At 41.7% G+C, this 12,184-nt stretch overlaps 1 protein-coding gene across 1 annotated transcript; it reads right to left on the bottom strand.

Annotated features, from left to right (window-relative positions):
• Positions 1–922: 922 nt before the first annotated feature.
• Positions 923–10,131, bottom strand: LOC141998356 (uncharacterized). The gene is made up of 4 exons (XM_074971115.1): positions 9,994–10,131; positions 7,438–7,492; positions 4,064–4,273; positions 923–2,626 (listed from the first exon to the last, which is right to left on the bottom strand). The coding sequence occupies exons 1-4, from the start codon at positions 10,039–10,041 to the stop codon at positions 2,277–2,279; spliced, it is 663 nt and encodes a 220-aa protein (XP_074827216.1). The 5' UTR covers positions 10,042–10,131; the 3' UTR covers positions 923–2,276.
• Positions 10,132–12,184: the final 2,053 nt, after the last annotated feature.

Below are 12,184 nucleotides of genomic sequence, written 5' to 3'. Positions count from 1 at the left end.
CTTCATGAGGGGCAGTGACAGACCACAGAGAACTCAACACGCCAAGAAAGCAAATATAGAAGGTGAGCTTTGGGAGCCACTGACAACTGAAAATGCCCATTTGTTTGAAAAACGCATGCCTGTAAGGCTATCAGAGGCATATATTGCAGTTTTCAAGATGTTACCAGCAGAGCAGCAGGAAATAGCTGTGGCAATGTACTTATTTCCCAAATTCCTTCAACAACAAAATGAAAAGAACTAGCGAGAGAGAGAGAGAGAGAGAGAGAGAGAAAGTTTGAGACTTAGGCAAGGAAAGGGAGATGTATGCCCAGTTTGATCTGAATGCAGGAACATTTGCTTGCATTTAGGTTCAAGAAAATAATAATAGCGATCAGCATTTCTCTGCTGGGTTTTGGTGAGTTTGTGAAAAGCCGGCGTCTAGCAAATGGGCATCCTGAAACTCCAAAAGGAAATGTCTGAATAGTTTGGATTTCTGGCAGGACAGAGTCTGGTGGATATTTACAGAGAGCAGCTCACCACTGAGAGAGCAAAGAAATCTGCAGCAAGCTGCCCCAGTGAGGTGTGTGATGGGATGAGGAATGGTGAGAGGACATTTAAGGGCAAGATAAGTCTCTTGGGGCTCTCTGACGTATTTTGGGGATGAGCAGCGGCAAATGAGAACAAAATTTAAGACAACAGTATGGAAGTGACAGTCTAAAAACCCAGAGATTGAGCTCCCTTTGTTGTTATTTGTGGAGCTCTGGATAGGATTTCACTTGTGGTTTCTATTCTCTCCATCGTCTCTCAAAAATGTGACAAATTCAATGAGCTTTTCAACCACCGGCCAGGTCCAGCACTTGCAAAACCATCCCACCCTCCCCCAATCACACAGTCCCTTCTCCAAAGAGGCCCATTTTAATGACAGACCTCCTGATCTAAAGTGTTATGGAATTATTCTGACCTTCCTTCCCCCTCAGGCTCAGCTGAGTGTGTGTGAGGCACTTCAGCTGTGATCCAGTTGGACTTCAAAGGCTAGCGTCCCTGCGGACGGTTCAGCCGAGATCCCATTACTCTCATGACAAGCACCTGAGATTTGCAGGTTGTCTATTTCCATTGTTTGAGTTCATTTAGTGCTCTTGTAGAAGTAGTGGAATAGTGCTGTCAATAATCCAATACAGTGCTAATCGATTCAGTCTTGCAATGCCCCTCACACCTGACCTTCATCATACCAATCCATGCTGTCCCAGTCCTCATCCCTCATTGCAGTTTTCCTGATGCTCTTCAATCCCCACACATCTATGTTAATATACCTTATAGCTAAAGAGAAGCACTCCTGAAATCCTCGTCTTGTCAACCTTTCCAATGCAGTTTAATCCTCATCTGTAACAACTCCTGTGATCCTAGTCCTGGGGCCCTGTACCGCTATGCTGATGCATCTCAATAACAACTTGCAACACTCCCGTGCTATTTTAGTAATGTGCTGTCTGCCTCAAGGTTCTGTCTCAATGAAAGTGGGAAGCATGCACACCTCTGGGAATTTCAAGAGAGGAGAGAGGAGGAAAAGAAGCAACTAGTAGCACAGAAGATACGTGCCTTTAATTTCAGATGATTATCTGTAACAATAATAAACCATGTAGAGTATATCTCTATACCTTCAATGGGTACTTCCGACCCTTAATCTGGACACCTGGTTTTAGCACACTAGCTGTGTTTTAGATTCGAGAGGCAGCCTACTTTGAACTAGAAAATAAGGGTGGGAATTCTACTGAATTCCAATACAAACTGTGACAGACAGGTTGTCTTAGACAAGTCACATACACTCTCTGGCCTAGTTCTGGTTGCTTTGCATTGCTCTGGTGCGGCAAAGCAGCTGGAAAGCTGACTTAACCTGCTACTCAGGAATTCACCTTGCACAAAGTGGAATCAAGGGGTGGCCTCCAGCCAGAAAGACACAGTACGGGTTGAAATCCTGCATTAAAATTCAAGTGTTGACATTGCTATATTAAAGGGAGGAGGTACCTTCTGTCCATCTGTGATTTTCCAGATGGAAGTCAAAGGCCCTCTGGGGACAAATCCTTGTGCCCTGGCTGAGGTTCCTTGACTGAGCAGAACAAACTTAATACCTAGGGCTACCCATAAGCTATTTGCTGAGTGCATATTTGTTGTCCACATAATGACTGCACTACCAGGATGGGCTCTAATTCATCATTTTGTATACAATCCTTGGGTAATAAAAGGCAGGGCATAAACTCCAATTCTATCCCTATTTCTGGAGCCCCTTTATAGGGTCAGGCCAGCTAATGGGCCATTTCGTTCAGCACCCTGCTGGCATCTTCTCCATACTGCTTTGAGAGCTCTTTGACCAGGCTTACTTTCTGGAAGTTTTCTCTCAGATTAACTTCTAGCCGTACTTGGTCCAAGTACTCTGGGTTTGCAGCTTTCACTGTCTCCTCCAGCTGACTTTGACGCTGAAGTACAGAACGGACCATTTCCTGGAGCTTCATTTCCATAGCAATGACACCGTTCGTGGCATGATTCAGCTCCCCTACCTGCCGTTGGGCCTGCTCCAATTTTTCAGGCATTTCTTTTTCTTCTGCAACGAGTGAAAACCTATAGCCCTCCATGTGCACCTGTACATTGCAGGCACCTAAAAGACAAAACAATGTATATCTTGGGATTTAGCTCGTTCTGGTTTTGGTCCAAGAAAGATGTCTAAATGCTTTTGTCACTAGAAACCTAAACACTTGGCACCACTGAGCTATTCACAGTGACTGACTGTGAAAGGAATGACATAAAATTAGGTTCTTTCCAACTTCCTTATCTGTGGTTGAGTTTTGTGTGTGCGTGTGTTGTACAATAGAGCCATTTCCCAGTAGTAAGTCAAGCTCCTCCATGCCACTTGCTTAAACACATGCGGACCAATTCATCCTTAGTACAAACACATTGATATTCCCTCTAGGGAAGTCGTTGGAGTTAAACCAGAGTAAATTTGACCCTTAATCCTCTGTCTTTTACCTGCCATTCTTTCAATGCAAACCATCAGGTGTTGGGTGAGTCTTTATAAAAAGTGTATTGAAAATCTGGTCTAATCTTCCATGAGATGCATCATTGTTCTTCTTATTACTGGCATCACAAACACATGGTGCTTCTAGTTCCATATGGGATTTGTTTAGCTCCTTGTTTAGATTGTTTTTCTTTTTTGCTGCAGTGGCTCAGAAGGTTAACATTACATAGGAAGGTTTGGATTTACTGCCAAGTGAAGAGTTACTGCACTAGAAAGCCAAATCTAAAGAGGGGAGGAGAACTTGAGACAGATTTTTTTAGGTCACTGAACCTGGCTGGGAAATTTTTTATTCCTCTACAATGCAGAACCAACCTAGAAGCACGGTAGGTGGGAAAGGGTGTCCAAAATTCTTCGCATCTTGATTGCACATTGCGACAGAAAACCAGGAAGTGGCCTTACAAGAATTAGCAAATCAATCATATGCTTTTGTTAAATAACTGGGAAGTTCAAAACAGGGCTGGTTCTGTTGTCTAAGGATTGCCATGCCACATGGGAGACCTGGATTCAGTCCCACTCCTGGACTTCATGAGGACAGCAGAAACAAGAAACAGTGTAAATACAACTCCACCCACAAGTGGGGTGACTCCTATCCTGGAACAGTGACCCCCTTCACCCCCTGATCATCTGAAACCTTGTGAAAGGATGAATCAAACTAGGTGCCGTGTTCTTATTTTATGCAAAGCAGTTCCCTACACCCCCCCCAAGAAACATAGCCCTCGGTCTGAATGGTGTGAAACATGTTGTTTTGGGGAAAGTGAAGGTAACCATGGTCTGACACACAGCTTCGGAGGACTAATCCTTATTAATACGCTTGTTAATCTCTGCTGCTCTCTTGTAAAATGCAAACTCTTCATTGCTAACCTTCCTAGTAGCCACGGGGACTAGACAGATTCTCTATAGAGCCCAGCCAATGCTGTGCCCACATCAACTTGCAGGGGGGCACAGTTAGTTCAGTCTGAGCATTTGGTCATCACTGTTTTACCATAGGCTTCAGTTCACCCTTAGCCCTTGCCTGCTTACCGTGCTCCTGCTTTATATTCTCTATGCAGGCTGCAAGACTATTAGTGGGAGCACAGCCAGAGACTTCTTTCAGCCTTTGGATGGCTTCCTTCATGGCCCAGTGATCCCCATGCTGCTTGTTGAAAGTTTCAGCGATATCTGAAAACACCGTGTCAATCTCGAGCACATTTACCAGTTTCATGGTGAGGGTCCCTTCCTTACTGAAGACATCTGCGAAGATTAAAGACCCACAGGAATTGGAGTGTTAGCAAAATAATAAATCAAATGGGAAACGAAAAAAGACTTGCATGAAATATATGGAAGACTCTGGGCTACCGGCCATGCTCAATTACAAACTGGTAGTAATATTTAGCAGTCCTCTTGGTACCACTGGCTGGAGCCAGATATCTGTCTATCTACTTTGGTGCTTATCAGGCCCCAGTTACCATAATTATCTGCTCACTTCATGATCTTTAATGCATTTATCCTCGCAAAACCCCTCTGCAGCAAAGTGCTATTACTCCATTCTGCAAATAGGAACTGATGCACAGAGACAATAAGGGTAAGATTTTCAAATGTGCTTAAGCGATCTAGGAACATAAGACCAATTTTCAGAGTGACTTAAGTGCCTAAGTCACTTTTTAAAAATGGGACACTAAGACGTCTTTGAAAACTTTACCCTAAGTGACTTGCCCAAGGTCACTCAAGGAGTAGAGTAGAGAACTGAACTGAGATATCCTGAGTACTACACTAACTACTGCACCATCCTTTTTCTTCTATCCTCCACTTAGAGTTTTGACCAGTAGATCCCATTTTAGGGTAGGAAGGCTGGATAGGGCATTGGACTGACACTTTGGAGACCTCAGCTCCATTTCCATTTAGCCACAGACACCCTGTGAGATCTTGTGCAAATGACAAACTGAGAGATGGTCGGAAATAAATAGATGGAATTCAATAATGACATATGCAAAGTATTACACTTAGGAAGGAATAACCAATCGCACAAATACAAAATGGAAAATGACTGGCTAGGAAGGAGCACTGTAGAAAAAGGATCTGGGAGTGATAATGGATCACAAACTTAAGTATGAGTCAACAGTGTAATACTGTTGTAAAAAAAGTGAACAACATTCTGAGATGTATTAGCACTGGCAGGAGTGAGGTAAACAAGACATGAGAAATAATTCTTCCACTCAATTAACTACTGATAAGGCCTCCATTGGAGTACTGTGACCAGTTTTGGGCACCACACTTTGGGAAAGAGGTGGACAAATTAGAGAAAGGTCTAGAAAACATGACCTAGGAAGAAACTTTGTTATCATGTTGCCCCCATCCCAGTCTTCTCTTCTGCAAACTAAACTAACCCAATTTTTTCAGTCTTCAAGTATATAAAAGGTTGTTATAAAGAGGAGGGCGATAAATTGTTCTCCTTCTGCACCGAGGACAGGACAAGAAGTAATGGACTTAAATGCAGCAAGGGTGGTTTATGTTGGACATTAGGAAAAACTTCCTGTCGGGGTAGTTAAGCAGTGGAACAAATGACTTAGGGAGGTTGTGGAATCTGTCACTGGAGGTTTTTAAGAACAAGTTAGACAAACACCTGTCAGGGATGATCTAGTTAATACTTAGTCCTGGCTCACTGGAGGGGACTGGACTTCATGATCTCTCGAGGTCCCTTCCAGTCCTACATTCTATGATTCTATGATTTAATCTACTCTATGCCTCACTTTCCCATTCCTCACTTTAGAGGGGTGTTGGGAGGATAAAATCCTTCAATGCTCAAATCTTCTCCACTAAGCAAATTTTTCTTATTCTTAGCCTACGAGTTCCGTTGAACATTATGTTGCAAAGAATTTCAACTCTACTTAGAGCATTTGGCTGTCCAGTTCCCAATAACTTTAACGGGAATTTGAGAACCAAATTCCTTAGGCAATTTGAAAAAACGGTTGCACCAAAATAAGTACTAGAGTCCTAATTAAAAGTTGAGGTATCTAACTGGAAATCAGACCCGTGGTTCCATGACAACACACTTAGACCATAGTTTGTTTTACAAACCTGCAGAAAATCTAATTGCATCTCCCGAGCAATGGAACACATGATCCATTTGCTAGTAATATTTCTAACAAATGTCACAGAAACTTTTTTTTTAAAAGAAGGAAAACTCTAGTCAGATTTTATTCTCCAAAAGTAGGCTTCAGTATGCTTCCTTGCTGCCAGATTAATGCAGAGAGTGGTTTTCAAAAAGTGTCTTAGTTCTATTAAATAAAAGAGAAAGAAAACACTTTTTTTCAACAAAAAGGAAAATTAAGAGTGCAAGTAATCCATCTGTAACAAAACAGAAGGTCAGAGTCTGCTCTCTGAGATGTCAGGGAAAACCCAGAATTACTCCACTGAACTCAATGGAGTTACTCCAGAGTCAACTGAAAGCAGAATATGGCCATTTACTTAGTTCCAGGTAGATCTTTTATTTACTTATTCAGTCTGTCTGAAACAAATACCTGTTTGGAGGCTTTGTTGAATACTGTACAAAAGTGATTTGAGAGACTGTGAAACCTGTGATAAATGCCAAGCTCATAGCTTACTATACAGCTGTCAGTTATCCCAGTTCCAGGTAAAATATTAGGGCTGTTTTTTGACAGAAAATGGAGATTTCAATAAGACCAAAAAAATCATGATAAGTCTCTGCTTTCTGATAAAAATTTGAGCTTTCTTCAAAAAACCAAATGCCCAAAAACCTGAAACACTTTGATTTTTAGCTGAAGACCTATCTGATGCTGGTAGAATTGTCCCAATTTGCCACTTGTGTTCCCTTCCTAAATTACTATAAAGTCTATCACCATAGTCTCTAACCCCTTTAAATATTCCATTGAACATATTGCAAATTAAAGAGAGTTTTTAGCCCTGGTGTCTTGGGAAAAATCCATCTTTGTCAATTACATTCTATTCTACCTCCTTCAATTATCCTCCAGTTTCAACTAAATTTGGTATTCTTAACTTCCTGTCCTAAACTGCTGCATTCCACCCCACATGTGGCTCCACTTCAGTAGCACTGCAGTGAATTCCTATACATGTTTGGTAGTTTAGTTTTTTGGGGGGATAAAAAGTGTTATATAAATGTGAGAACATTCCCATTTGATATGCTCTTTTATAACCACATGCTTACAAACTCGGGGGCCGGGGCGGGGGCAGTCTGCTTTATTATTTTGTTTGTTTCTCTTGATTGCCCAAAATGGGAGCCTGAGAATATGTGAATGCGTGCATCTATGTACACACATATATATGCCTTCAGCAATGAAACATTTTTGGGTGAATACCAGAACTTACTAATTATCACTTCAACCACCATCTAGAAAGAGAAAAAATAAAACGTCCAAGGAAAATAGTTAAAATCTTACCACCGCCAATGTCTCGACAGGGTCGTTTTGGATACTGTGCAGTAAGAGCTTCCCTCTGTGAAAGAGAAGAAAAGTTATTATGTCTAATGCAAGGGTTTCAAATTGAAGGGGAATGAGCTTTGCTTATGCTAAATCAATGCTGATATCTTCACCTAAGACTATATGTATTCCCCCTTGGAGGGGAATATTAAAGACTAGAGAAGAGGAAGACTCCTAGTGTACCGGATATTATTTACAAGTATAACTCTAAAAGATGGGAGGTTTTTTTTTCACTCGGATCACACAAGGTTCAAGGTGACCAACAAATGCTGAAGCTGTGATCCCCTTGACTTGTGTTGAACAGTGCCTCATTACACCAGGAGTAGTCCTGTTGAAGTCAGTGGGGACTAGTTATGGAATAAGGTATACTCATTGTTGAGTAAGTTCTGGCCCAAAGCAAGGACAATCCCACCCAAAGAAGACTGCTAAGAACCAGAAGAAAATTTGGAAGGGTTTTCCATTAAATAAGTCAGGTACAGTTGCCTCATTTTCTCTCTCTGAGAAGATCCTGAGCTGGTGTAAATTATGATGTAGCTTGGACAATTTACACCAACTGAGCCTCTGCCCCCATGTGTTTAATTGCAATCTAGTACCATGAATACTTTTCCCAATCTTAGCTATTTTATAGCAAATTAGGTGTCTGAACTCTGAGACCTAATCTAAGTAGTTGCTCTTAGGCATTGTTTATGAGTGCTCTGAATTCTAATATCTATCTGTTGCTAGATAGAAAAGAATTTTCTCAGTTTTAGCATCCATTACATTTTCAGAATTACCACTAGAAGTTGACTATTATCAGTCTATTACACAGTTCATCATTCACTGTGCCAAACACGCCCTCTAATTCCCAACCCAGGCTTGGGACAAGATGCTGGAAAAACAATTTGCCAATGAGCTCACCGAGTGTTTAAAAATATATAAACCAGAAACATAAGCGTAAGAGAACTTTGGGTAAGTCACTTCACCTTTATCTGTGCCTCAATTTTTTCATGAATAAAATGAGGACACTATTTCATATCTACCTCAAAATAGGAATCATATGGCATAAGTAATAATGTTTGCAATGCTTTTTGAAAAGTAGAGATGAGAACGGATGAAAAAACACAGTCAACAAAACATTTGTAACATTTTGTTTTTATTGTTTCCTGTTTTTTTTTTCACCACAATTCAAAATGTAGAGACAGTTGTTCCTCATAAGTTTGAAATTCAAAAAATTTCAGTCTGCTCTTCTTCAGACGAAAGAGCTATCTGATGAAAGTGTATTTGAGGGTAAAGCACGCTGATGATCATCAATGGCAATGATCACTTATGCTGGGTTGAAAAAGCTGCTAAGAATCTGCACCAATTTTGGTTTTGTGGGTATATTTTTATATGAACTAATCAAAAAAATAAGCAGCTATTAAGGAGTGTACAATTTGGGGCCTGTTATCCCTTGGCAAAAAGGTGCTATTTAAAAATGAAAAAAGTGAAGAAAAGTCAACAGTTAAAGAAGGGGGAGCTTTCATATTATTAATTATTACTATTATTAACGTATTAATTTGTTTGGCGGTCGGGCCCATGAGCCCTATTCATGGACCAGGATCCCCATTGTGTTAGGTTTTGTACAAACACACAACAAAAAGAGGGACCCAGCCCCAAAGACCTTAGAAGCTCATACAAGCCTTTTCCAAAATCATGTACCACACACAAATTATTTTGAGAAATGTGCTTAGCTGTAGTAATTTACTGTCTGCCCTCGCTCTTATTTATGGACAGACTGGCACCTTGCAATCTGCCCTGAGTAAAGGACAGCCCACAGTTAGGCTGCCCTGGGGGCAAAGCAGACACCAAATTGTCACTGCTTACTTTCACCCCATGCATGGACTCAGCTGTGCAGGCCAGCACCATGGGGAAGTGGACCCAAAGCTCTGCCCATGCCCAGACCCTGGTCACTTGTGTAGAAGGAGGGAGTGACAGTTCCCCAGGGTCTGCTTCCCACGGCTGTGGTCTGCAATGAGACTAGCCTGTGGAGGACAGTAATGGGGCATCATACGTCACCTTAAATCCCTGCGAAGACACATACACCAGCTCAGAATTAGACCCTTCATATGCATATATGGGATTTCTGGGAAAGTACACCTACACTTCCCTCTCTCTCACATTCTCTGTACGGTGGAATCTGTTCAGCAGCCATGCCCTGCCCACATAAGACCATCTTTGCCCAGCATTCTAGGGCAAGAAAGGGGTTATCAGTTTCCAATATTATTAGTCTGCTTGATTCCCCCCCCCTCCCGCCACACTGGGCACATTAATAACCCTTTCCCCCCCTTCCTCCTTCCTATCCCTGCTCTCCCAAGAGTTCTGTCCTGCTAGGGTGACCAGATTTCCCGATTTTATAGGGACAGTCCCGATTTTTGGGTCTTTTTCTTATATAGGCTCCTATTACCCTCTACCCCCTGTCACGTATTTTTCACACTTTCTGTCTGGTCACCCTATGTCCTGCAGGCATTTTTGCACACAACAGGGTAGCTGCTCTCTTACCTCTCCTGGAGTAGCTGAGAGGCAGTGGCAACAGCAGAAGAAGGACATGCTTATTTTAAAAAAAGAAAGAACGAGGCTGAAGTTCACTAGCGGGCAGAGGGCCCTTTAACCAGCCTGCATGGACCACTTACTGTACTGGAAAACAACAAAGCAAGCGCAACCCAAGCGAAGTCAGTGTTAATGGCATTGCAGACACAGGGAATTTCAGAGAGAAACCGCTGTCCTGCCTAGAGATTCCCTGCCAAGGTTTCTTTCTTTCTGCATTTTTTTCTCTTCAGCACAGTAATGGCCTCTGACAACTCAGGCTTGTTCCCTCTGCAAACAAACTGTGCATTGTCAAACAATTACGGTGCATCTGCAGAATTTACTTCCACCCAGCAATCGCTCCCAGAACATACCATTTTTCCCTCTGGGTGGGGGAATGACTGAAAAATGGCATATACCAAGACACAAGAGGCCAGCTGTTGAGGTTACTTGGAGACTAAGGGCTAGGGTACTACCTTGATGCACGTTGAGTACCACCTCATTCCAAGAGGAGTCCCATTGATGAATATGGGACTATTTCCACAGTGAGGTATTGTATAGCGTGAGTAAAGGTGGCAAATTCTGGCCTTATGATAGAGAGAGATTATTGTAATAAATACGTGGTCACCTAGTATCTTCAAAATTTTCATTATGCTGCACATCATGTCCACACTGAACTTCGTGGTCGCACCAGAGAGAAAACTCTCACCAAAAGCTCTGAAAGCAAAAGTCCAAAGTGCTGGAAATAAAGGGGAATCTCAGATGGCTTTGAGCAATATAGAGTACATGACAAAGAGTTCTGATTCTGCCCTGTAGAGGGGAGTGCTGCACATCAGTCAATTCATTACCTACTCCTCTTAGACAAAACCTATCCTTGAGCATCTGAGGTTCATGGATCTCACTTCTGGGACAGTAGCGTAACAGCTCTGAGGCATGTCTGCCAGACTGAATTTGTCAGTAGAATTTTACAGTCACAGCAGGGATAGATCTCAGTCTACCTTAAAAACAAGCAAACAAAAAGGCACTTGCCTCTTGAGTTTAAGGAGAATCTCCATTAGCAGTTAGAGGGCCTAGGAAACACAGTTGAGCAGTTCGGTTTCTATCCAGTAAAGAAGAATGGCACTCTCTCATAGCAACTAGCTCATTACATCCCTGTAAAATTAAAATCTGAACATTGAAGAGCAACTTCAGATTTCCCATTTATTGAGGCAAATGGAAATTGACACTCCAAAATGCTTATTATTAACCACAATGCTCTGGGCAGAGATTTGTTTCTCAAATTCTTTCCCTTTTTTTCTGAACCCACTATGGCATCTTTTTTTTCTCCTTTCCTCCCACTCTTTCAACCATGGATCCCAAGTAATAGTCATATTTGTGTTCAGCCTCAAGTCTCCTGCTAGTTCTCTTGTTCCTATAAAATGGAGCAATTAATTTATTGCAGACTCACCACAGTTGTTTTATTCATCACAACTTTAATGCTGCTACGAAGTAGGCCCCGGAGATGTAATATCATCTTAACAAAACTGTCCTGAAGACAGAAAGCTGAGAATCAGGGAGAGACCTTAACATAAACAATGTACCTTGAGTGTGTTTCTGAGTTAATATTTCTTGCTATAAAACAATATGGAATAGCTAAAGAGCACACAGTATGTTCCGAGTGAAGTAACCATAATGTAAATAGATTTGGAGAGGGACAATGATAAAAACTACCCACTAACAGACCCCAGAATAGACCTAGTAAAGTTACAGTGAATAATTTGGAAGATCCACGAGTTCTACATACAGCTACCCTATCTTGTGAATAGTTTGGGTAAAATCTAACTTCACTTGAAACAAGATCTTTGCACACAGTATCCATGTCCAACAGTCAGGGCTATCAAAGCTATTTGTAGGTACTTGGATACAGTGTTAATGAGTGTAGTATAAGAACTAGAATAGAATAGAGTGGAGCGTGATTAGTGAAACAACGACTGGTGGAAAGCCCAAGCTCCAAAAGCCAGTCACTAGGACACAGGTCGTAGTAGGAGGCTTGCTGCTTCCCCAAAGTCATGTAGAAAGAGCCTAAGATCTGGGAGCTTATCACCAGAGCACAACAAGAGGAAGGGTTCTGTATGTTTGATTTGATTTTGTCATGTCTTGTGATCATCTCTAAAGCCTAAAATCAACA

This window comes from Natator depressus, chromosome 14 (genome assembly GCF_965152275.1).
Source record: "Natator depressus isolate rNatDep1 chromosome 14, rNatDep2.hap1, whole genome shotgun sequence".
Lineage (NCBI taxonomy): Eukaryota > Metazoa > Chordata > Testudines > Cheloniidae > Natator > Natator depressus.
Note: the sequence above shows the minus strand (reverse complement) of the source record. Positions and strands in the feature narration are given on the sequence as shown.

Coding starts and splice junctions, on each gene's coding strand:
- LOC141998356 (XM_074971115.1), bottom strand. CDS start 10,041: ATGTCCTTCTTCTGCTGTTGCCACTGCCTCTCAGCTACTCCAGGAGAG. Junction 7,493..9,993: donor TCTCAGCTACTCCAGGAGAG/GTAAGAGAGCAG, acceptor TCTCTTTCACAG/AGGGAAGCTCTTACTGCACA. Junction 4,274..7,437: donor CTGTCGAGACATTGGCGGTG/GTAAGATTTTAA, acceptor TAATCTTCGCAG/ATGTCTTCAGTAAGGAAGGG.